A 27,753-nucleotide genomic window follows, 5' to 3' on the forward strand; every position below is an offset into this window, starting at 1 on the left:
CTAGGCTACCCTGCCCCTCTAACCACTAGGCTACCCTGCCCCTCTAACCACTAGGCTACGTGCCACCTCTACACTCTAACCACTAGGCTACCCTGCCCCTCTAACCACTAGGCTACCCTGCCGCTCTAACCACTAGGCTACCCTGCCCCTCTAACCACTAGGCTACCCTGCCCCTCTAACCACTAGGCTACCTGCCACCTCTACACTCTAACCACTAGGCTACCCTGCCCCTCTAACCACTAGGCTACCCTGCCCCTCTAACCACTAGGCTACCCTGCCCCTCTAACCACTAGGCTACCCTGCCCCTCTAACCACTAGGCTACCCTGCCGTATCCCACAGCTAAGGGCTGTGTCGTGCATAAGAGCAGTCTTTAGCTGTGATATATTGGCCATATACCACACCTCCTCCTGCGTTATATGTAACACAACAGATTTTGCGGGCTTCTCTAATGGCTATAGAGTTCCATGTAGTCATGGCTCTATGTAGTACTGTGGAATAGAGTTCCATGTAGTCATGGCTCTATGTAGTACTGTGGAATAGAGTTCCATGTAGTCATGGCTCTATGTAGTACTGTGGAATAGAGTTCCATGTAGTCATGGCTCTATGTAGTACTGTGGAATAAGTTAGAGTTCCTATGTAGTATGTAGTTCCATGTAGTCATGGCTCTATGTAGTACTGTGGAATAGAGTTCCATGTAGTCCTGGCTCTATGTAGTACTGTGGAATATAGTTCCATGTAGTCATGGCTCTATGTAGTACTGTGGAATAGAGTTCCATGTAGTCATGGCTCTATGTAGTACTGTGGAATAGAGTTCCATGTAGTCATGGCTCTATGTAGTACTGTGGAATAGAGTTCCATGTAGTCATGGCTCTATGTAGTACTGTGGAATAGAGTTCCATGTAGTCATGGCTCTATGTAGTACTGTGGAATGAGTTCCATGTAGTCAGTCTGTTCTGGAATAGAGTTCCATGTAGTCATGGCTCTAGTACTGTGTGGCAGAGTTCCTGTAGTGGGGTACTGTGGAATGGGTGTCCTATGAGCTGTGAATAGAGCCTGTCATGGTTTAGACAGACAGGTCATGGCTCTATGTAGTACATTCAACATGTCAATACCTCTCACGAATAAAAGCAGTGATGAAGTCCATCTCTCCTCCACTTTGAGCCAGGAGAGATTGACATGCATTTTATTAATATTAGCTGTCTGTGTACATCCAAGGGCCAGCCATACTGCCCTGTTCTGAGCCAAATGCAATTTTCCTAAGTCCTTTTTTGTGGCACCTGACCACACGACTGAACAGTAATCAAGGTGCGACAAAACTAGGGCCTGTAGGACCTGCCTTGTTGATAGTGTTGTTAAGAAGGTAGAAACTAGGGCCTGTAGGACCTGCCTTGTTGATAGTGCTGTTAAGAAGGTAGAAACTAGGGCCTGTAGGACCTGCCTTGTTGATAGTGTTGTTAAGAAGGTAGAAACTAGGGCCTGTAGGACCTGCCTTGTTGATAGTGTTGTTAAGAAGGTAGAAACTAGGGCCTGTAGGACCTGCCTTGTTGATAGTGTTGTTAAGAAGGTAGAAAACTAGGGCCTTGTTGATAGTGTTGTTAAGAAGGAAACCTAGGACCTGCCTTGTTGATAGTGTTGTTAAGAAGGTAGAAACTAGGGCCTGTAGGACCTGCCTTGTTGATAGTGTTGTTGAGAAGGTAGAAACTAGGGCCTGTAGGACCTGCCTTGTTGATAGTGTTGTTAAGAAGGTAGAAACTAGGGCCTGTAGGACCTGCCTTGTTGATAGTGTTGTTGAGAAGGCAGAGCGGCTCTTTATTATGGACAGACTTCTCCCCATCTTAGATACTGTTGTATCAACATGTTTTGACCGTGACAGTTTAAAATCTAGTGTTACACCAAACAGTTTAGTCATCTCAACTTGCTCAATTTCCACATTATTTATTAGAAGACTTTGTTTAGTGAGTGTTTTGTTCCAAAACACAATGCTTTTAGTTTTATAAATATTTAGGACTAACTTATTCATTGCCACCCACTCTAAAACTAACTGCAGCTCTTTGTTGAGTGTTGCAGTCATTTCATTCGTTGTAGCAGCTTTAAAAAAAAAATAGTTCACCTTATTTCACAGCTGACGTGTACAGTGTTGAGACTTCCGCATACGTAGACACCGTGGCTTTACTCAAAGTCAGTGGCATGTCTTTCGTGAAATGACACCAGACACCCTACCTTGACACTCCACCTAACAGTATTATGGCCAGTGCACATGTTCTAGCCACTTTATTAAGCTGACAATCTGCTCCTCAATCTCTCCTCAGCACTCACCGTAGAAGCACTAACAGTTCATTCACAGTAATTCACTCCCTTTTTTCCTGACTGGTGTAGTTGCGTTGACCGACAGTGTCCAGCCTTTTAACTGTAGCGCGTCAAGGCAAGATAGGCTTATAGCCATGTAAAGATCACCCTCTTCAGGCAGTGTTGCTATGGTCGCATTTTTTTTTTCTTGACAATTGGCCTACTTTGAAAACGTTGTCACGGGTGAAAATGTTTTGGTCGCAGGTGGTGGGTTTTTGGACTACTTCTAAATTGCACCTCGGCAGCCATGGCATTTCCCTTAAAAATGTTACATTTCACCGTGACCTGCTGCTACTGACTATCAGGCAGTGAGGCAGGCGGTTACAGACTGAGTGAGTAGTGGTGGAGAGGACCGGAGGGGTGTGGGTGAGTGGTGGAGAGGACCGGAGGGGTGTGGGTGAGTGGTGGAGAGGACCGGAGGGGTGTGGGTGAGTGGTGGAGAGGACCGGAGGGGTGTGGGTGAGTGGTGGAGAGGACCGGAGGGGTGTGGGCGCGTTGAGAAAACACTGGCTGAAGCCGAGTCACGGAGACGTGTGGTCCTGTGTGGTCCTGTGTAGCTCAGTTGGTAGAGCATGGCGCTTGTAACGCCAGGGTAGTGGGTTCGATCCCCGGGACCACCCATACGTAGAATGTATGCACACATGACTGTAAGTCGCTTTGGATAAAAGCGTCTGCTAAATGGCATATATTATTATTATTATTAACTTATTTAGATTGGTCATTATGGAGACTTTTCCCATAAAAAAAAAAAAACATATGAACGCTCTAGAACTTATATAACGGTGACAAAATATTGTAAAACGACTTTAGGCGCACTGGAGCTCTTTAGATACGTTTGCTCAGAGGTGGTTTAATAAAGTAAATTCCATTCTAATTCGACTTTTGTAATGGATAATAATCGTATTAATATGCGAAGGGTTTTATGCTCAGTTCTGGGATTTTGGAGCGTGTGGACATGGATGTTATTGAACTCCCTTGCTTGTGTTATGGTTAAAGTCGACAGTGGAAATGACATTAAATATGGAGAATGATAAGAAAACATGTGCATCTGTTGACCGTCGCTATTCATTTATATGCCATTGTAAAAGCTACTGTAGCCTATCATTTGGGATACAATAAATACAGTATGTTAAAATGAAGTCAATGACTGCTGTCGTTGCAAATCAATTTGTGCCACTTGTGTAGCCTACATGGAGCTGACAACCGGCTTTAATAAAATAGCATGTGACTTCCGTTTGTTGTTGTTGTTGTTGTTGTTGTTGTTGTTGTTGTTGTTGTTGTTGTTGTTGTAGCCTTGTGTTGTTATGCAATTATTAATGGCCATGTTTAATTAATGAAAATGGGAAGTTATCAATTGTGTTCATGGTCACAGTGTAACAGTCTAACTTTAGACCGTCCCCTCGCCCATACCCCGGGGGAACCACTACTTCAAGGTCTCTACTTCAAGGTCTCGGAGCAAGTGACGTCACCGATTGAAACGCTATATAGCGCGCACCACCGCTAACTAGCTAGCCGTTGCACATTCGTTACAACAGCTCTATCGCAAATGTATCATTTTTAATATCAATTTAATATCAATTTCATTCTGGACTTTTCCACGAAATGAGACACTAGCATGTTGGCTTATCAGGGGCTATAGGCTACCTGCATCTAGCTCAGCAAACAATGGCAAAGTTTATTTGCAAACCTACATTTTAGTCAGTAGTTTATGCCTATTAATAAAATAACAAGTCAATCTCGCAAATAGGCTATTTATTAAAGGTTTGTAGTCACAACATTTGTAGTCACATGATAATGGCACAATTGCCAGAAAACTAATAAAATGTAATTTTAAAAGTTCATCCAGGAGTTTCTTGCAGAGATTTCGAGATCCTCTGTCCAACATCACTAGAACTCTCCTGTCCTCTCCTTTGTCTATAGTTACACGCATGCGCAAACAGGATTTATTTTCAATTATAAACCGGGTGGTTTGAGCCCTGAATGATGATTGGTTGAAAGCCATTGCAGTGTGGACCAAGGGAATGACAAAAACAAACTGTACTATTTACATTGGTAACCATTTTATAAATAAAGCAAGATTGGAGCATATGGCCAATATACTACGACTAAGGGCTGTTATTTGTGGTGTATGGCCAATATACTACGACTAAGGGCTGTTATTTGTGGTGTATGGCCAATATACTACGACTAAGGGCTGTTATTTGTGGTGTATGGTCAATATACTACGACTAAGGGCTGTTATTTGTGGTGTATGGTCAATATACTACAACTAAGGGCTGTTATTTGTGGTGTATGGCCAATATACTACGACTAAGGGCTGTTATTTGTGGTGTATGGTCAATATACTACGACTAAGGGCTGTTATTTGTGGTGTATGCCCAATATACTACGACTAAGGGCTGTTATTTGTGGTGTATGGTCAATATACTACGACTAAGGTCTATGTCCTAAAAAACAGCCCTTAGCCGTGGTATATTGACCATACACCACACCTCCTTTGGTCTTATTGCTTAACACAGCTGTCAAAACAAGTCAAATTGACATCCATTGATGGAAAATGATCTGGAGAGTTTAATAAGGGAGATTTATCTTAAATTCCCAATAATTGTTATTTTGATGGGAAAACCACATTTTGCTTCTTAGCCTACTTTGTTAAAATGAAGTTGATACTCCTTCTTAATTCGCCTGATACCATTATGGGGAAAAAAGGGTTTTACTTGACAAATGTGGCAACTCCTCTCTATGTGCGAAAACGGGTTTTCAGAGGTCAGTGGGTTAGACATTTTAGCCAGGCTTTTTTTTCTAGCGTTTTCTCTGCATGTTATATCGGTCCTTTTTGGGACGGATTAATACCAGATACAAATGCATACGCGAAAGTCTAATATCGGCCAAAAATATTGGGCAACCGAGAAATCAGTCGGGCTCTAGTTGCTAGGGGTTCCCGTGGTGACAGTAACCAGGGGTTTCTGACTCCAACTGTCAGTCTGACCTTCTCTGGCTCCTCTGCTCTGTTTTCTGTTGGTTCTGGGAGACTTTGGCTGTGTCTCAAATGGCACCATATTCCCTTAGATTGCATTACTTTTTTTTTTTCTGACGAAGGACCATAGAGGTCTGATCAAAAGTAGTACACTATAACTGTAGGGTGCCATTTGGGACACTCGCTTTCAGTTTTCTCAGCCATCTGTGCGGTTACTGCTGTTCCTAGCTAAGGCTCTGGGGAGGCCCTCACTGACGACACCAGAGCACATTGTTTGAGCAGTGATTAAAAAAAGGAAAGGATGAGTGAAAAAAAAAAAAAAAAAATAGAAGGAAAATCTCTCTTCTCTAGGATAATCTATGGTTTCCCAGACACAGATTAAGACTGTAACAGTGCTGGAATCCCCGGTGTGGTTCTTAATTGAACCAGTCTTTTTATTTCTTGTTTAAATACTTCTTTAATTAATGATACGTTCTTCATCAAATTAATGTCATGTTGATTAAATTATAAACAGGCTAACACCCCCGTATTGTGAAACTGTAGGTTAACAACTCCCTGCCCCACACCCCCACTCCCTCACACCCCCACACCCTCACACCCCCACTCCCTCACACCCTCACACCCCCACACCCTCACACCCCCACTCCCTCACACCCCCACTCCCTCACACCCCCACACCCCCACACCCTCACACCCTCACACCCCCACACCCTCACACCCCCACACCCCCACACCCTCACACCCCCACACCCTCACACCCTCACACCCCCACTCCCTCACTCCCTCACACCCCCACTCCCTCACACCCCCACACCCTCACACCCTCACACCCCCACACCTTCACACCCCCACACCCTCACACCCCCACTCCCTCACACCCCACACCCTCACACCCTCACACCCCCACACCCCCACTCCCTCACACCCCCACACCCTCACACCCTCACACCCTCACACCCCCACTCCCTCACACCCCCACACCCTCACACCCTCACACCCCCACACCCTCACACCCCCACACCCTCACACCCCCACTCCCTCACACCCCCACACCCTCACACCCTCAAACCCCCACACTCCCACACCCTCACACCCTCCCTGAATGTGACAGAAAAACAAGTAGCAAAGTCATTAAGGCCAGTCACATCTTATATAATGTATAATAACAGGAATGAAATCATCAACATGTATTGATCACATCTTTATTAATGCTGCATTAATTTGCTTAAGAGTGGTATCCAAATCCATCGGATGTAGTGATCACAATATACTGTATATAGCCGTCCTTCTACACCTGCTTGCTTGCTGTTTGGGGTTTTAGGCTGGGGGTTTCTGTACAGCATTTTGAGACATCAGCTGATTTAAGAAGGGCTTTATAAATACATTTGATTTGATAAATATGATTAGTAGCCATATCTAGGGAAAAAAACTCAGTTCCAAAGGCTGGGCCTAATATAGTGTATAAGAGGGCATACAATAAGTTTTGTAGCGATTCCTATGTTGAAGATGTAAATACGATTTACTCGTCTGTGGTGTATAATGAGGAGCAACCAGTAGCTGCACACAACACATTTATTACATAATCCTGGTAGAGTCAGGCATTCCACAGGGCAGCTGTCTAGGCCCCTTACTTTTTAAAACTCTTGACTAATGACATTCCACTGACTTTGAGTAAAGTCTCTGTGTCAAAATATACTGCTGACTCAACACTATACATGTCAGCAGCCACAGCGAATTAAATCAAATCCACACTTAACAAAGAGATGGAGACAGTTTCAGAATGGGTGGCAAGAAATAAGTTAGTCATAAATATAAAAAAAAAATAGAAGCATGGTTTTGGGACAAATCATTCACTAAACCGTAAACCTTAACTCAATCCTGTAATGAATAATGTGGAAATTGAGCAAGTTGAGGAGACTAAACTGCTTGGAGTTACCCTGGATTGTAAACTGTCATGGTCAAAACATATTGATACAGTAGTAGCTAAGATGGGGAGAAGTCTGTCCATAATAAAGTGCTGCTCAGCCTTCTTAACATCACTATCAACAAGGCAGGTCCTACAGGCCCTAGTTTCTACCTTCTCAACAACACTATCAACAAGGCAGGTCCTACAGGCCCTAGTTTCTACCTTCTTAACAACACTATCAACAAGGTAGGTCCTACAGGCCCTAGTTTCTACCTTCTTAACAACACTATCAACAAGGCAGGTCCTACAGGCCCTAGTTTCTACCTTCTTAACAACACTATCAACAAGGCAGGTCCTACAGGCCCTAGTTTTTTCGCACCTTGATTATTGTCCAGTTGTGTGGTCAGGTGCCACAAAGAGAAAAATTACAATTGTCTCAGAACAGGGCAGCACGGCTGGATCTTAAATGTACACAGAGAGCTAATATTAATAATATGCATGTCAATCTCTCATGGCTCGAAGTGTAGGAGATGTTGACTTCATCCCTACTTGTATTTATCAGAGGTTGAATTCACCGAGCTGTCTGTCTAAACTACTGGCACACAGCTTGGACACCCATACATACCCCACAAGACATGCCATCAGAGGTCTCTTCACAGTCCCCAAGTCTAGAACAGACTATGGGAGTCTCACAGTACTACATAGAGCCATTACTACATGGAACTCTATTCCACAGTACTACATAGAGCCATGACTACATGGGAACTCTATTCCACAGTACTACATAGAGCCATGACTACATGGAACTCTATTCCACAGTACTACATAGAGCCATGACTACATGGAACTATATTCCATATCAGGTAACTGATGCAGCAGTAAAATTAGATAAAAAAAAACAGATAAAAAATATACTTCACAGCAACACACGGCACCGCACGTGGACTGTGAAGAGACACACACACACAGGTACAGACACACGCACACACACGCACACACACATGATAACATACGCACTCCACACACAAGTACACATGGAGTTTGTATTGTAAATATGTGTGGTAGTAGAGTAGTGGTCTGAGGGAACACACTTAATGTGTTGTAGATATGTGGTAGTAGTGTCGTGGTCTGAGGGAACACACTTAATGTGTTGTAGATATGTGGTAATAGAGTAGTGGTCTGAGGGAACACACTTAATGTATTGTAGAGTAGTGGTCTGAGGGAACACACTTAATGTATTGTAGAGTAGTGGTCTGAGGGAACACACTTAATGTATTGTAGATATGTGGTAGTAGAGTACATTTACATTTACATTTAGTGGTCTGAGGGAACATACTTAATGTATTGTAGATATGTGGTCTGAGGGAATACACTTAATGTATTGTAGAGTAGTGGTCTGAGGGAACACAATGTATTGTAGAAGCTGCATTCATTTTGCTCCAATGTAGCTGCTGCCTTGGCAGGTACTAATGGGGATCCATAATAAACCCCAGGAAGAGTAGCTGCTGCCTTGGCAGGAACTAATGGGGATCCATAATAAACCCCAGGAAGAGTAGCTGCTGCCTTGGCAGGAACTAATGGGGATCCATAATAAACCCCAGGAAGAGTAGCTGCTGCCTTGGCAGGAACTAATGGGGATCCATAATAAACCCCAGGAAGAGTAGCCGCTGCCTTGGGAGGAACTAATGGGGATCCATAATGAACCCCAGGAAGAGTAGCTGCTGCCTTGGCAGGAACTAATGGGGATCCATAATAAACCCCAGGAAGAGTAGCCGCTGCCTTGGCAGGAACTAATGGGGATCCATAATAAACCCCAGGAAGAGTAGCTGCTGCCTTGGTAGGAACTAATGGGGATCCATAATAAACCCCAGGAAGAGTAGCTGCTGCCTTGGGAGGAACTAATGGGGATCCATAACTTGTTTATACAGTAGCTACTTTATATGTAGTGCCGTAATAGAATAGTACTGCTGTTTCCAGGTTGCATATTGAGTTCAGTCTGAGATTCAGTTACCAGTGAGAAACACACACACACACACACACACACACACACACACACACACACACACACACACACACACACACACACACACACACACACACACACACACACACACACACACACACACACACACACACACACACGCACACGCACACGCACACGCACACGCAAACATACCCACGGGCACACACACACACACACACATCACATAGACATCATGTCGGAGCACACCACTACTGAGAATACCAGAGGGAGGCCGTCTCATTGAATGAAGTCCAACAAGACGTTGGGAGAACAGACTGTGTGTGATGCAGAGAGACAGGACAGGTCTGCTCTCACAGATGTTCCCCTGCAGGTACATGTGTGGCGGCTGGTGTTACCCAGCAAGCAGGGTGGCAGACACCACTCCAGCTGTGAGGTCAGGGGGTGGGAAGGGAACGGGATGCTGTTTCTACATGAGTAAGGGAACAGGGTGCTGTTTCTACATAAGTAAGGGAACAGGGTGCTGTTTCAATGTTAGGGAGGGAACAGGGTGCTGTTTCTACGTTAGGAAGGGAACAGGGTGCTGTTTTCTATGTTAGGAAGGGAACAGGGTGCTGTTTCAACGTTAGGGAGGGAACAGGGTGCTGTTTCTACAACAGGAAGGGAACAGGGGGCTGTATCTACGACAGGAAGGGAACAGGGTGCTGTTTCAACGTTAGGGAGGGAACAGGGTGATGTATCTACAACAGGAAGGGAACAGGGGGCTGTATCTACAACAGGAAGGGAACAGGGTGATGTATCTACAACAGGAAGGGAACAGGGGGCTGTATCTACAACAGGAAGGGAACAGGGTGATGTATCTACAACAGGAAGGGAACAGGGGGCTGTATCTACAACAGGAAGGGAACAGGGTGAAGTATCTACAACAGGAAGGGAACAGGGTGATGTATCTACGTTAGGAAAGGAACAGGGTAATGTATCTACAACAGGAAGGGAACAGGGTGATGTATCTACAACAGGAAGGGAACAGGGTGATGTATCTACGTTAGGAAAGGAACAGGGTAATGTATCTACAACAGGAAGGGAACAGGGTGATGTATCTACAACAGGAAGGGAACAGGGTGATGTATCTACAACAGGAAGGGAACGGGGTGATGTATCTACAACAGGAAGGGAACAGGGTGATGTATCTACAACAGGAAGGGAACAGGGTGATGTATCTACAACAGGAAGGGAACAGGGTGATGTATCTACAACAGGAAGGGAACAGGGTGATGTATCTACAACAGGAAGGGAACAGGGGGATGTATCTACAACAGGAAGGGAACAGGGTGATGTATCTACAACAGGAAGGGAACAGGGTGATGTATCTACAACAGGAAGGGAACAGGGTGATGTATACAACAGGAAGGGAACAGGGTGATGTATCTAACAGGAAGGGAACAGGGTGATGTATCTACAACAGGAAGGGAACAGGGTGATGTATCTACAACAGGAAGGGAACAGGGGGCTGTATCTACAACAGGAAGGGAACAGGGGGCTGTATCTACAACAGGAAGGGAACAGGGGGCTGTATCTACAACAGGAAGGGAAGGGTGATGAACAGGAAGGGCGGGGTGATGTATCTACAACAGGAAGGGAACAGGGTGATGTATCTACGTTAGGAAGGGAACAGGGTGATGTATCTACGTTAGGAAGGGAAAAGGGTGATATATCTACGTTAGGAAGGGAACGGTTCTGAAGTTTTCCCACGCATAGTAGAGAGATATTGTATGTGTAACGTATACAAATGTAAGCAACGTTTGAAATGATGATGTTTTAGCCAAATATTATATCTGTTTGTGTCTTCTTGCGGTCAATTTGCAGTCGACAAATGATTTGTATTTATGTTCCAGCCCCCCTGAACATACGCTCAAGAAAAACAATCTGTCTCTGTCTGAATCTAGTTGATGATCCCTGCTCTAAAATGACACCAATCTGGATTAAAAAAGTAGGAATTAGGGTAACGGAGTAGAGCTGTGAGGGTGGGGTGGTGGGGGGGGGCTTGCCTTTTGCTTGTCGACATACAGTATACATCAATGGCACTAATCCTTTTGCTTGGACACACACACACACACACACACACACACACACACACACACACACACACGCCACGCACACACACACACACACACACACACACACACACACACACACACACACACACACACACACACACACACACACACACACACACACACACACACACACACACACACACACACACACATAAATGGCACTGATATTCCTTTTCCTACTAGCATGGTCCAGACCAAAAATGATAATTAGAGTCCTTGCAGAAACAATCTAATATATCCAGATAGGAGTTGAACAGATAGGAGTTGAACTGATAGGAGTTGAACTTAGGAGTTGAACTGATAGGAGTTGAACTGATAGGAGTTGAACAGTTAGGAGTTGAACAGATAGGAGTTGAACAGATAGGAGTTGAACAGTTAGGAGTTGAACAGATAGGAGTTGAACAGTTAGGAGTTGAACTGATAGGAGTTGAACTGATAGGAGTTGAACTGATAGGAGTTGAACAGATAGGAGTTGAACTGATAGGAGTTGAACTGATAGGAGTTGAACTGATAGGAGTTGAACTGATAGGAGTTGAACTGATAGGAGTTGAACAGATAGGAGTTGAACTGATAGGAGTTGAACAGTTGAGTTGAACAGATAGGAGTTGAACTGATAGGAGTTGAACTGATAGGAGTTGAACTGATAGGAGTTGAACTGATAGGAGTTGAACAGATAGGAGTTGAACTGATAGGAGTTGAACAGATAGGAGTTGAACTGATAGGAGTTGAACAGTTAGGAGTTGAACTGATAGGAGTTTGTGGTGTTATGACCCAACTCTGAGCCTGGCTCAAAAACATAATTTCAGACATGAAAATGTTACCCGTATCCGTTGAGTAACAACTTTGCGTGTGAATCTCAAAATAAATCAACAAATATCATTCTCAAAGTCATTCTCCCACTGACATCTGAAGGAATAGAATTAACAGAAGGCCCAAAGCCCCAATTACATTGACGAAGTCCCCTCTATTCGTGATATTTTTATCGGCCAGCCGAAGACGCTGTGTCACAGAGAAATAATCCTACAGTGTCCATATTAGGAAAGCCTCAGTTGGTGTCACGCTGAGTCCTTCTGACTCTGACGCTGTCGTAATATGGGTCCTAATCTGGACACCATACACGCCCCACATCTGTCTCTACTTTGCCAAGCACATTCAGTCACTTTAAACATCTGCCGTTTCTCTCCGCCTGGGGTAGGAAACCTCTGACGCACCTAGCAGGAATCCTGGTTGAGCTTGGCTAAAGTCTGACCCCTGACCTAACCCATGACCTCCCAGCAGATGGAGGGTGAAGAGTGGATGAGTGGTGGAGGTGTAGAAGGTGAGGAAGGAGAGTAAAGGCTGGTGTTTGTTAGTGACGGGGGGCGTGGATGTATAGGTTGTGTGTTGTTGAGGAGCAGAGGAGGCTGGTAGGAAGATATATAAGAGGACATGCTCATTGTAATGGCTGGAATGGAATAAACGGGACGGTTAAGCTGAGAGAGAGAGATAGTCGGAGTTGAGAGAGAGAGATAGGCGGAGCTGAGAGAGAGATAGGCGGAGCTGAGAGGGACATTAAGCTGAGATAGGTGAAGCTGAGAGAGAGATAGGCGGAGCTGAGGGGGACATTATGCTGAGATAGGCGGAGCTGAGAGAGAGAGAGGCGGAGCTGAGAGGGACGTTAAGCTGAGATAGGTGGAGTTGAGAGGGTCATTAAGCTGAGATAGGTGGAGCTGAGAGAGAGAGATATGTGGAGTTGAGAGAGAGATAGGCGGAGCTGAGAGGGACATTAAGCTGAGAGAGACATTAAGCTGAGAGAGAGATAGGTGGAGCTGAGAAGGACATTAAGCTGAGAGAGAGATAGGTCGAGCTGAGAGGGACATTAAGCTGAGAGAGTGATAGGCGGAGCTGAGAGAGTGATAGGCGGAGCTGAGAGAGACATTATGCTGAGATAGGTGGATCTGAGAGAGAGAGAGAGAAGGTGAGCTGAGACACAGACAGAGAAGACAAGAAATGCCTTAATTTGGCTGAGACACACAGAGAGAAGTTTGGCTTGGCCTGGTTAGGGCTGTCTCTTACCTGACTCTCTCAGTATGAGCTGGGCCATAGCCTGGGCGTTCCCTGCTTCGTTGTCAGCCACACACTGATAGAAACCTTCATCTGACTTCACCAGACCAAGGATCTGGAGGTTACTGCCATCCTGCAGAGGAAGGCATAACACAGTTGGTTTTAAAACCATTTTAATTTAACCTTTATTTAACTGGGCAAGTCGGTTAAAGAACAAATTCTTATTTTACAATGACGTCCTACCCCCGGGCCAAACCCAGACGACGCTCAGCCAATTGTGCGCTGCCCTATGGGACTCCCAATCACGGCCGGTTGTGACACAGCCCAGGATCAAACCAGGGTCTGTCGTGACGCCTCTAGCACTGAAATGCAGTGCCTTAGACCGCTGTGCCACTCGGGAGCCTAATAGATAGCAGTATGTTATGTATGGGCTACCATAGAAAAGTAAAGGCTGTTTCTTCTTTCTATACAATCTGGATCAAAAGCTATTTGTCATCGATTATTGAAATGGTCAGATCTTTGAGTTGACTTCTACATAGTTAGAGTATTAGGGCTTGAACTATACATTGGCTCTTAGTTTGGTGCCCAGCCTACCTAGTAGGGCCCCTACATTGGTACCCCCTATAGTACCCCCTATAGTACCCCCTACAGTACCCCCCTACAGTACCCCCTATAGTACCCCTATAGTACCCCCTATAGTAGCCCCCTATAGTACCCCCTATAGTACCCCCTATAGTGCCCCCTATAGTACCCCTATAGTAACCCCTATAGTACCCCTACAGTACCCCCTATAGTACCCCTACAGTACCCCCTATAGTACCCCTATAGTACACCCCTATAGTACCCCCTATAGTACCCCCAATAGTACCCCTATAGTACCCCCTATAGTACCCCCTATAGTACCCCCTATAGTAGCCCCCTATAGTACCGCCTATAGTACCCCTATAGTACCCCTATAGTAGCCCCCTATAGTACCCCTATAGTACCCCCTATAGTACCCCTATAGTACCCCCTATAGTACCCCTATAGCCCCCTATAGTACCCCCCTATAGTACCCCCCTATAGTACCCCTATAGTACCCCTTATAGTACCCCCTATAGTACCCCCCCCTATAGTACCCCCTATAGTACCCCCTATAGTACCCCCTATAGTACCCCTATAATAGCCCCCTATAGTACCCCCAATAGTACCCCCTATAGTACCCCCTATAGTACCCCTATAGTACCCCCTATAGTACCCCCTATAGTACCCCCTATAGTACCCCCAATAGTACCCCTATAGTACCCCCTATAGTACCCCCTATAGTACCCCCTATAGTACCCCTATAGTACCCCTATAGTACCCCCTATAGTACCCCTATAGTACCCCTATAGTACCCCCAATAGTACCCCCAATAGTACCCCTATAGTACCCCTATAGTACCCCTATAGTACCCCTATAGTGCCCCCTATAGTACCCCTATAGTACCCCCTATAGTACCCCTATAGTACCCCCTATAGTACCCCTATAGTACCCCCTATAGTACCCCTATAGTACCCCCTATAGTACCCCCTATAGTACCTCCCTATAGTACCCCCTATAGTAACCCCTATAGTACCTCCCTATAGTATCCCCTATAGTACCCCCTATAGTACCTCCCTATAGTACCCCCTATAGTATCCCCTATAGTACCCCCTATAGTACCCCCTATAGTAACCCCTATAGTACCTCCCTATAGTACCCCCTATAGTACCCCCTATAAGGTCATCAGAGTCGTGTTCATGATCCTGTGTGATTTACAACCATCTGGATGTAGTCACTGGGTATGTGCTTGACATTATATGGGTGACATGGTTTATAACCCCCCCCCACACACACACACACACACACACACACACACACACACACACACACACACACACACACACACACACACACACACACACACACACACACACACACACACACACACACACACACACACACACACACACACACACATACATACACTACACAGATGCTATGTTCTATGTGACGTACAACGATCTGGAAGTAGTCACTGGGGATGACCTCCTCTCCGTTCTTCATCCAGCGCACCGTAGGAGGAGGGTTTCCCGTTACAGCACACAGCTCCAGCTCTCCATGTCAGGAACTGGGGTACTGTAGAGAGAGGGGTCAGGGTTAGGGGCATACGTGTTGGTGGGGTAGTTCAGGAACTGGGGTGGCACTGTAGAGAGAGGGAGACAGGGTTAGGGTTAGACATACGTGTTGGTGGGGTAGTTCAGGAACTGGGGTGGCACTGTAGAGAGAGGGAGACAGGGTTAGGGTTAGACATATGTGTTGGTGGGGTAGTTCAGGAACTGTGGAGGTTAGGATTAGAATTATATGTAGGTGGAGGTTTAGACTTCTGTGTATGGATGTTGGTTAAGGTCAGATGTAGGAGGAGGTTTAGACTTCTGTGTATGGATGTTGGTTAAAGTCAGATGTAGGTGGAGGTTTAGACTTCTGGATGTTGGTACTTCTGGATGTTGGTTAAGGTCAGATATAGGTGGAGGTTTAGACTTCTGTGTATGGATGTTGGTTAAGGTCAGATGTAGGAGGAGGTTAAATGTATGTGTATGGTTGTTGGTTAAGGCTGGGGTTAGGTGGAGGTTAAATGTATGTGTATGGTTGTTGGTTAAGGCTGGGGTTAGGAACTGTGTTTGCCCTGTAGAGATAGAGAAGGAACACAACACAACAGGTGTGAAGTCAGATCTTCAGATTTTCCCTAAGGAGACATTAGCAAACAGGTGGATGATGATATTCAGATCTTCCCAAAGGAGACAGAGGCAAACAGGAATAGGATGACAGTCAGGTGTGCATATCATCCCTAAAGAGACAGTAGCTATTGATGCTACTATAAAGGTAGCTATTTATGCTACTATAAAGCTAGCTAATGATGCTACTATAAAGGTAGCTAATGATGCTACTATAAAGGTAGATATTAATGCTACTACAAAGATAGTAATTGATACTACTACATTATAACGGCAGTTATTAATATATAATAATAATAATATATGCCATTTAGCAGACGCTTTTATCCAAAGCGACTTACAGTCATGTGTGCATACATTCTACGTATGGGTGGTCCGGGATCGAACCCACTACCCTGGCGTTACAAGCGCCATGCTCTACCAACTGAGCTACAGAACCACAAGTTGATACTACTTTAAAGGTAGCTGCTGATGCTCGAATAAAGTTAGTTATTGATGCTACTATAAAGGTAGCTTGTAATGCTACTATAAAGGAGCTATTGATGCTACAATAAAGTTAGCTAGTGATGCTACTATAAATATAGCTATTAATGCTTCTATAAAGGTAGCAATTGATGCTACTATAAAGGTAGCTATTGATGATACTATAAATATATCTATTTATGCTACTATAAAGGTAGCTAGTAATGCTACTAAAAAGGAGCTATTAATGCTACTATAAAGGTAGCTATTGATGCTACTATAAAGGTAGCTATTGATGCTACTATAAAGGTAGCTATTGATGCTACTATAAAGGTAGCTATTGATGCTACTATAAATATAGCTATTAATGCTACTATAAAGGTAGCTATTGATGCTACTATAAAGGTAGCTATTGATGCTACTATAAAGGTAGCTATTGATGCTACTATAAAGGTAGCTATTGATGCTACTATAAATATAGCTATTAATGCTACTATAAAGGTAGCTATTGATGCTACTATAAAGGTAGCTATTGATGCTATTATAAAGGTAGCTATTGATGCTACTATAAAGGTAGCTATTGATGCTACTATAAAGGTAGCTAATACATATGTTGGAGCCTTTTATTTTGTTTAGTTTGTTTACAATGTATTTATGTTTATGACAAGACGAACTCATGAATGTGTATCTGGGATTTTGAGGGGTCAGTTTCTGTGTTGGATTGAGGGGTCAAGTCTTTTCTGCTGACATTTTTTTTTTGTTGCCCCGCCAAGAAAAAATCCCCACTGCTACACTTTGAGAGGTGCAGTTAACTCTAATGAATTTATCCTCTGCAGCAGAGGAAACTCTGGGTCTTCCTAACCTGTGGCGGTCCTCATGAGAACCAGTTTCATCATAGCACTTGATGTTTTTTTTTGTGACTGCACTTTCAAAGTTCTTGACATATTCCAGATTGGCTGACCTTCATGTCTGGTGGACTGTCGTTTCCTTTTGATAATTCGAGCTGTTCTTGGCATAATATTGTATTTTTACCAAATAGGGATATCTTCTGTATACCACCCCCGCCTTGTCACAACACAACTGATTGGCTCAAATGTATTAAGAAGGAAAGAAATTCTACAAATGAACTTTTAACAAGGCACACCTGTTAATTGAAATGCATTCCAGGTGACTACCTCATGAAGCTGGTTGAGAGAATGCCAAGAGTGTGCAAATATTTTGATTTGTTTAACACTTTTTTTGTTTTACTATATGATTCCATATGTGTTATTTCATAGTTTTTATGACTTCACTATTATTCTACAATGTAGAAAATAGTAAAAAATAAAGAAAAAAAACTTTTGACTGGTACTGTACATCTGTGTCCAGATTTCAGTTCCACGTAAGCCATATAAACAGGACAGTTGCCGAGACGTGACATGTTTGAAGTCCCCCGTCTTGTGAATGTTGAATTTGTAAAGCGTCTCACAATCACACAGGACATCTTTGCTAAACATTTGACTCCTGTTCTGTCCCTCCTTTCTCTTTATTTTCAACTCTCCAATTACGCAGCTTTTCTCTTATCGCATTAAACTCCAAACATTGTCCGCTTTTGCATCAGTGGATCTACATTAACTTTTTCTGCCCAAGTTAAGCATGTGACAACTGCCGTGTATTTGGCCCCCGAACAGTAAGGACCTGAATCTAACGCCAGATAAAATAATAATGAACTAAAACGCTCAATGATGCCTATAGACATGAATTATACATTTATGGGGCTTTTATGCATTGTTTTCCATTTATTCAAAAAAGATTCATGACCCCCCCCCCCATACACACACACACACACACAGACAGACAGACAGACAGACAGACAGACAGACAGACAGACAGACAGACAGACAGACAGACAGACAGACAGACAGACAGACAGACAGACAGACAGACAGACAGACAGACAGACAGACAGACAGACAGACAGACAGACAGACAGACAGAAACACACACACACAGACAGACACACACACAGACAGACAGACAGACAGACAGACAGACAGACAGACAGACAGACAGACAGACAGACAGACAGACAGACAGACAGACAGACAGACAGACAGACAGACAGACAGACAGACAGAAACACACACACACACAGACAGACAGACAGACAGAAACACACACACACACACAAACACGCGAAACACAAACGAACACGCAACCACGTACACACACACACACACACACACACACACACACACACACACACACACACACACACACACACACACACACACACACACACACACACACACACACACACACACACACACAGACAGACAGAAACACACACACAGACAGACAGAAACACACACACACACACCCATACACACGGAAACACAGACGAACACACACCCACGTACACACACACACAAGTACACAAACCCCCCATCACTCCAGCTCTCTTCCTCAACCGCACACACTACTCACAGACTACCTCAAACACACTACTCACAGACTACCTCAGACACCCTACTCACAGACTACCTCAGACACCCTACTAACAGACTACCTCAGACACCCTACTCACAGACTACCTCAGACACCCTACTCACAGACTACCTCAGACACCCTACTCACAGACTACCTCAGACACCCTACTCACAGACTACCTCAGACACCCTACTCACAGACTACCTCAGACACCCTACTCACAGACTACCTCAGACACCCTACTCACAGACTACCTCAGACACCCTACTCACAGACTACCTCAGACACCCTACTCACAGACGTCCTCAGACACCCTACTCACAGACTACCTCAGACACCCTACTCACAGACTACCTCAGACACCCTACTCACAGACTACCTCAGACACCCTACTCACAGACTACCTCAGACACCCTACTCACAGACTACCTCAGACACCCTACTCACAGACTACCTCAGACACCCTACTCACAGACTACCTCAGACACCCTACTCACAGACTACCTCAGACACCCTACTCACAGACTACCTCAGACACACAGTCAGATTTCCTCAGACAACCAATGACAGTCAGATTTCCTCAGACAACCAATGACAGTCAGATTTCCTCAGACAACCAATGACAGTCAGATTTCCTCAGACAACCAATGACAGTCAGATTTCCTCAGACAACCAATGACAGTCAGACTTCCTCAGACAACCAATGACAGTCAGATTTCCTCAGACAACCAATGACAGTCAGACTTCCTCAGACAACCAATGACAGTCAGACTTCCTCAGACAACCAATGACAGTCAGACAACCAATGACAGTCAGACTTCCTCAGACAACCGATGACAGTCAGACTTCCTCAGACAACCGATGACAGTCAGACTTCCTCAGACAACCAATGACAGTCAGATATCCTCAGACAACCAATGACAGTCAGATTTCCTCAGACAACCAATGACAGTCAGACTTCCTCAGACAACCAATGACTGTCAGACTTCCTCAGACAACCGATGACAGTCAGACTTCCTCAGACAACCGATGACAGTCAGACTTCCTCAGACAACCGATGACAGTCAGACTTCCTCAGACAACCGATGACAGTCAGATTTCCTCAGACAACCGATGACAGTCAGACTTCCTCAGACAACCAATGACAGTCAGATATCCTCAGACAACCAATGACAGTCAGATTTCCTCAGACAACCAATGACAGTCAGACTTCCTCAGACAACCAATGACTGTCAGACTTCCTCAGACAACCGATGACAGTCAGACTTCCTCAGACAACCGATGACAGTCAGACTTCCTCAGACAACCGATGACAGTCAGACTTCCTCAGACAACCGATGACAGTCAGATTTCCTCAGACAACCAATGACAGTCAGACTTCCTCAGACAACCAATGACAGTCAGACTTCCTCAGACACCCTATGACAGTCAGATTTCCTTAGACAACCAATGACAGTCAGACTTCCTCAGACAACCGATGACAGTCAGACTTCCTCAGACAACCGATGACAGTCAGACTTCCTCAGACAACCAATGACAGTCAGATTTCCTCAGACAACCAATGACAGTCAGACTTCCTCAGACAACCAATGACAGTCAGACTTCCTCAGACACCCTATGACAGTCAGATTTCCTCAGACAACCAATGACAGTCAGACTTCCTCAGACAACCAATGACAGTCAGACTTCCTCAGACAACCAATGACAGTCAGATTTCCTCAGACAACCAATGACAGTCAGACTTCCTCAGACAACCAATGACAGTCAGACTTCCTCAGACACCCTATGACAGTCAGATTTCCTCAGACAACCAATGACAGTCAGACTTCCTCAGACAACCAATGACAGTCAGATTTCCTCAGACAACCAATGACAGCCAGACTTCCTCAGACAACCAATGACAGTCAGATTTCCTCAGACAACCAATGACAGTCAGACTTCCTCAGACAACCAATGACAGCCAGACTTCCTCAGACAACCAATGACAGTCAGACTTCCTCAGACAACCAATGACAGTCAGATTTCCTCAGATAACCAATGACAGTCAGATTTCCTCAGACAACCAATGACAGTCAGACTTCCTCAGACAACCAATGACAGTCAGACTTCCTCAGACAACCAATGACAGTTAGACTTCCTCAGACAACCTATGACAGTCAGACTTCCTCAGACAACCAATGACAGTCAGACTTCCTTAGACAACCAATGACAGTGAGTTATATTATGATGCTACCGTCCTTTTCTCCAACTCACCCATCTGTCCCTGAGGGATTAAAAATGTGTCAATAATAAATAATAATAACGTTTTAAACAACAACGTGATGTGAATCTCCCCGAGGATAAGAACTGAGCTCCTCTGAATCACTGGTAAAAGATGCCAGTCAGATTTTGAACAAGCCAGGGACATGTTACTATGGTTAAATACCACGAGAATGAGATGCCGTTTTCACAGAACAGCCACCTGCAAAATGAACAGCGTGCACAAATGTGAACAATGCTAAATTTGCTAGACAACATACAGAAACTCATCCCGTACAGTGTAGGTTAGATGCAATGGTTTGATGTCTCCCTCATTTGTGCCAGTTAAGTCTGTGGAGAGAGTCTCCAAAAATGATGCAGTAAGTCCTTCTTAATCATACTGTTTATCTGTCTTTAGTGATATAAACAAAATACAATATTAAAACTAGTATTAAACTGTGATGAAGTAGCATCTAGTCTCATATGGTTTAGTCTGTAATACAAACAGAAAGAAACTGCCCAGTAACCTCAGGCTGTCAACCAGCACTATAGCAGTGTCCTCCAGTAACCTCAAGCTGTCAACCAGCACTATAGCAGTGTCCTCCAGTAACCTCAAGCTGTCAACCAGCACTATAGCAGTGTCCTCCAGTAACCTCAAGCTGTCAACCTGCACTATAGCAGTGTCCTCCAGTAACCTCAAGCTGTCAACCAGCACTATAGCAGTGTCCTCCAGTAACCTCAAGCTGTCAACCAGCACTATAGCAGTGTCCTCCAGTAACCTCAGGCTGTCAACCTCCACTATAGCAGTGTCCTCCAGTAACCTCAGGCTGTCAACCTCCACTAAAGCAGTGTCCTCCAGTATGCAAATTAATCGATCATGATCCTTAAATTAATAATGAACATATTTCATTTTAGGCAAATATAACATTTTACAGAGTTGAGGACCAAAACATTTTCCTATAAATTGTTTATATTGTTGATGTCACACCCTGATATGTTTCACCTGTCCTTGTGTTGGTCTCCACCCCCCTCCAGGTGTCGCCCATCTCCCCTCATTATCCCCTGTGTATTTATACCTGTGTTCTCTGTTTGTCTGTTGCCAGGTCATTTTGTTCGTAGAACCTACCAGTAGTTTTCCCCTAACTCCTGTCTTGTCTAAAGTTCCTGTTTTCTAGTTTTCCCGGTTTTGATCATTTCTGCCTGACCTGACCGTGAGCCTGCCATCCTGTACCTTTGCCCCACTACTCTAGGTTACTGACCTCTGCCTGACCTGACCCTGCCGTCCTGTACCTTTGCCCCACTACTCTAGGTTACTGACCTCTGCCTGACCTGACCCTGAGCCTGCCGTCCTGTACCTTTGCCCCACTACTCTAGGTTACTGACCTCTGCCTGACCTGACCCTGAGCCTGCCGTCCTGTACCTTTGCCCCACTACTCTGGAGTACCAACCACTGCCTGACCTGACCCTGAGCCTGCCGTCCTGTACCTTTGCCCCACTACTCTAGGTTACTGACCTCTGCCTGACCTGACCCTGAGCCTGCCGTCCTGTACCTTTGCCCCGCTACTCTGGAGTACCGACCCCTGCCTGACCTGACCCTGAGCCTGCCGTCCTGTACCTTTGCCCCCTAGATTACTGACCTCTGCCTGACCTGACCCTGAGCCTGCCATCCTGTACCTTTGCCCCACTACTCTAGGTTACTGACCTCTGCCTGACCTGACCCTGAGCCTGCCATCCTGTACCTTTGCCCCACTACTCTGGAGTACCGACCCCTGCCTGACCTGACCCTGAGCCTGCCGTCCTGTACCTTTGCCCCACTACTCTAGATTACTGACCTCTGCCTGACCTGACCCTGAGCCTGCCATCCTGTACCTTTGCCCCACTACTCTAGGTTACTGACCTCTGCCTGACCTGACCCTGAGCCTGCCGTCCTGTACCTTTGCCCCACTACTCTACCCCTGCCTGACCTGACCCTGAGCCTGCCGTCCTGTACCTTTGCCCCACTACTCTGGAGTACCGACCCCTGCCTGACCTGACCCTGAGCCTGCCATCCTGTACCTTTGCCCCACTACTCTAGGTTACTGACCTCTGCCTGACCTGACCCTGAGCCTGCCATCCTGTACCTTTGCCCCACTACTCTGGAGTACCGACCCCTGCCTGACCTGACCCTGAGCCTGCCATCCTGTACCTTTGCCCCACTACTCTGGAGTACCGACCCCTGCCTGACCTGACCCTGAGCCTGCCATCCTGTACCTTTGCCCCACTACTCTGGCCTGCCTGACCTGACCCTGAGCCTGCCATCCTGTACCTTTGCCCCACTACTCTGGAGTACCGACCCCTGCCTGACCTGACCCTGAGCCTGCCATCCTGTACCTTTGCCCCACTACTCTGGAGTACCGACCCCTGCCTGCTTTGACCTGTCGTTTGCCTGTCCCTGTTGTTGTAATAAACTGTGTTACTTCGACACAGTCTGCATCTGGGTCTTACTTTAGAGCGTGGTTGTTGATATAGTTGAAGTATGTCTGTGTAGCGACTACAGTGGGAATCAATATGTCTCTGTTTGTCTGTGTAGCGAATACAGTGGGAATCAATATGTCCATGTAGTGAATACAGTGGGAATCAATATGTCTCTGTGTGTCTGTGTAGTGACTACAGTGGGAATCAATATGTCTCTGTTGGTCTGTGTAGTGACTACAGTGGGAATCAATAGGTCTCTGTTTGTCTGTGTAGTGACTACAGTGGGAATCAATATGCCTATGTTTGTCTGTGTAGTGACTACAGTGGGAATCAATGTCTGTGTAGTGACTACAGTGGGAATCAATGTCTGTGTAGTGACTACAGTGGGGATCAATGTCTGTGTAGTGACTACAGTGGGAATCAATGTCTGTGCAGTGACTACAGTGGGAATCAATAGGTCTCTGTTTGTCTGTGTAGTGACTACAGTGGGAATCAATGTCTGTGTAGTGACTACAGTGGGAATCAATGTCTGTGTAGTGACTACAGTGGGAATCAATAGGTCTCTGTTTATCTGTGTAGTGACTACAGTGGGAATCAATGTCTGTGTAGTGACTACAGTGGGAATCAATATGCCTCTGTTTGTCTGTGTAGTGTCTACAGTGGGAATCAATGTCTGTGTAGTGTCTACAGTGGGAATCAATGTCTGTGTAGTGACTACAGTGGGAATCAATATGCCTCTGTTTGTCTGTAGTGACTACAGTGGGAATCAATATGTCTCTGTCTGTGTAGTGACTACAGTGGGAATCAATATGTCTCTGTTTGTCTGTGTAGTGACTACAGTGGGAATCAATATGTCTCTGTTTGTCTGTGTAGTGACTACAGTGGGAATCAATATGTCTCTGTTTGTCTGTGTAGTGACTACAGTGGGAATCAATATGTCTCTGTTTGTCTGTGTAGTGACTACAGTGGGAATCAATATGTCTCTGTTTGTCTGTGTAGTGACTACAGTGGGAATCAATATGACTACAGTGGGAATCAATATGCCTCTGTTTGTCTGTGTAGTGACTACAGTGGGAATCAATGTCTGTGTAGTGTCTACAGTGGGAATCAATGTCTGTGCAGTAGTGGGAATCAATATGCCTCTGTTTGTCTGTGTAGTGACTACAGTGGGAATCAATGTCTGTGTAGTGACTACAGTGGGAATCAATGTCTGTGTAGTGTCAGTGGGAATATGTCTCTGTTTGTCTGTGTAGTGATATGAATCAATATGTCTCTGTTTGTGTAGTGTACAGTGGGAATCAATATGTCTCTGTTTGTCTGTGTAGTGACTACAGTGGGAATCAATATGTCTCTGTTTGTCTGTGTAGTGACTACAGTGGGAATCAATATGTCTCTGTTTGTCTGTGTAGTGACTACAGTGGGAATCAATATGTCTCTGTTTGTCTGTGTAGTGACTACAGTGGGAATCAATATGTCTGTGTAGTGACTACAGTGGGAATCAATATGTCTCTGTTTGTCTGTGTAGTGACTACAGTGGGAATCAAATGTCTCTGTTTGTCTGTGTAGTGACTAGTGGGTCTCTGTTTGTCTGTGTAGTGACTACAGTGGGAATCAATATGTCTCTGTTTGTCTGTGTAGTGACTACAGTGGGAATCAATAGGTCTCTGTTTGTCTGTGTGTGTAGTGGGAATCAATATGCCTCTGTTTGTCTGTGTAGTGTCTACAGTGGGAATCAATGTCTGTGTAGTGTCTACAGTGGGAATCAATGTCTGTGCAGTGACTACAGTGGGAATCAATATGCCTCTGTTTGTCTGTGTAGTGACTACAGTGGGAATCAATGTCTGTGTAGTGACTACAGTGGGAATCATGCCTCTGTTTGTCTGTGTATGTCTGTGTAGTGACTACAATGTCTGTGTAGTGACTACAGTGGGAATCAATATGTCTCTGTTTGTCTGTGTAGTGACTACAGTGGGAATCAATATGTCTGTGTAGTGACTACAGTGGGAATCAATATGTCTCTGTTTGTCTGTGTAGTGACTACAGTGGGGATCAATAGGTCTCTGTTTGTCTGTGTAGTGACTACAGTGGGAATCAATATGTCTCTGTTTGTCTGTGTAGTGACTACAGTGGGAATCAATATGTCTCTGTTTGTCTGTGTAGTGACTACAGTGGGAATCAATATGCCTCTGTTTGTCTGTGTAGTGACTACAGTGGGAATCAATATGCCTCTGTTTGTCTGTGTAGTGTCTACAGTGGGAATCAATGTCTGTGTAGTGTCTACAGTGGGAATCAATGTCTGTGCAGTGACTACAGTGGGAATCAATATGCCTCTGTTTGTCTGTGTAGTGACTACAGTGGGAATCAATGTCTGTGTAGTGACTACAGTGGGAATCAATGTCTGTGTAGTGACTACAGTGGGAATCAATGTCTGTGTAGTGACTACAGTGGGAATCAATATGTCTCTGTTTGTCTGTGTAGTGACTACAGTGGGAATCAATATGTCTGTGTAGTGACTACAGTGGGAATCAATATGTCTCTGTTTGTCTGTGTAGTGACTACAGTGGGGATCAATAGGTCTCTGTTTGTCTGTGTAGTGACTACAGTGGGAATCAATGTCTGTGTAGTGTCTACAGTGGGAATCAATGTCTGTGCAGTGACTACAGTGGGAATCAATATGCCTCTGTTTGTCTGTGTAGTGACTACAGTGGGAATCAATGTCTGTGTAGTGACTACAGTGGGAATCAATGTATGTGTAGTGACTACAGTGGGAATCAATATGTCTCTGTTTGTCTGTGTAGTGACTACAGTGGGAATCAATATGTCTCTGTTTGTCTGTGTAGTGACTACAGTGGGAATCAATATGCCTCTGTTTGTCTGTGTAGTGACTACAGTGGGAATCAATATGTCTCTGTTTGTCTGTGTAGTGACTACAGTGGGAATCAATAGGTCTCTGTTTGTCTGTGTAGTGACTACAGTGGGAATCAATATGCCTCTGTTTGTCTGTGTAGTGTCTACAGTGGGAATCAATGTCTGTGTAGTGTCTACAGTGGGAATCAATGTCTGTGCAGTGACTACAGTGGGAATCAATATGCCTCTGTTTGTCTGTGTAGTGACTACAGTGGGAATCAATGTCTGTGTAGTGACTACAGTGGGAATCAATGTCTGTGTAGTGACTACAGTGGGAATCAATGTCTGTGTAGTGACTACAGTGGGAATCAATATGTCTCTGTTTGTCTGTGTAGTGACTACAGTGGGAATCAATATGTCTGTGTAGTGACTACAGTGGGAATCAATATGTCTCTGTTTGTCTGTGTAGTGACTACAGTGGGGATCAATAGGTCTCTGTTTGTCTGTGTAGTGACTACAGTGGGAATCAATATGTCTCTGTTTGTCTGTGTAGTGACTACAGTGGGAATCAATATGTCTCTGTTTGTCTGTGTAGTGACTACAGTGGGAATCAATATGCCTCTGTTTGTCTGTGTAGTGACTACAGTGGGAATCAATATGTCTCTGTTTGTCTGTGTAGTGACTACAGTGGGAATCAATAGGTCTCTGTTGGTCTGTGTAGTGACTACAGTGGGAATCAATATGTCTGTGTAGTGACTACAGTGGGAATCAATATGTCTCTGTTTGTCTGTGTAGTGACTACAGTGGGAATCAATATGTCTCTGTTTGTCTGTGTAGTGACTACAGTGGGAATCAATATGCCTCTGTTTGTCTGTGTAGTGACTACAGTGGGAATCAATATGTCTCTGTTTGTCTGTGTAGTGACTACAGTGGGAATCAATAGGTCTCTGTTTGTCTGTGTAGTGACTACAGTGGGAATCAATATGCCTCTGTTTGTCTGTGTAGTGTCTACAGTGGGAATCAATGTCTGTGTAGTGTCTACAGTGGGAATCAATGTCTGTGCAGTGACTACAGTGGGAATCAATATGCCTCTGTTTGTCTGTGTAGTGACTACAGTGGGAATCAATGTCTGTGTAGTGACTACAGTGGGAATCAATGTCTGTGTAGTGACTACAGT

At 44.8% G+C, this 27,753-nt stretch overlaps 1 protein-coding gene across 1 annotated transcript in view; it reads right to left on the bottom strand.

Annotated features, from left to right (window-relative positions):
• dcc (DCC netrin 1 receptor) overlaps positions 1-27,753 on the bottom strand; it is a 670,683-nt gene that overhangs the window by 295,396 nt on the left and 347,534 nt on the right. Inside the window, 3 exon segments of the mRNA XM_046305873.1 lie at positions 13,384-13,504; positions 15,391-15,510; positions 15,612-15,649. Coding sequence (XP_046161829.1) covers positions 13,384-13,504; positions 15,391-15,510; positions 15,612-15,649 — 279 coding nt within the window.

Source organism: Oncorhynchus gorbuscha, linkage group LG16 (genome assembly GCF_021184085.1).
Source record: "Oncorhynchus gorbuscha isolate QuinsamMale2020 ecotype Even-year linkage group LG16, OgorEven_v1.0, whole genome shotgun sequence".
Lineage (NCBI taxonomy): Eukaryota > Metazoa > Chordata > Actinopteri > Salmoniformes > Salmonidae > Oncorhynchus > Oncorhynchus gorbuscha.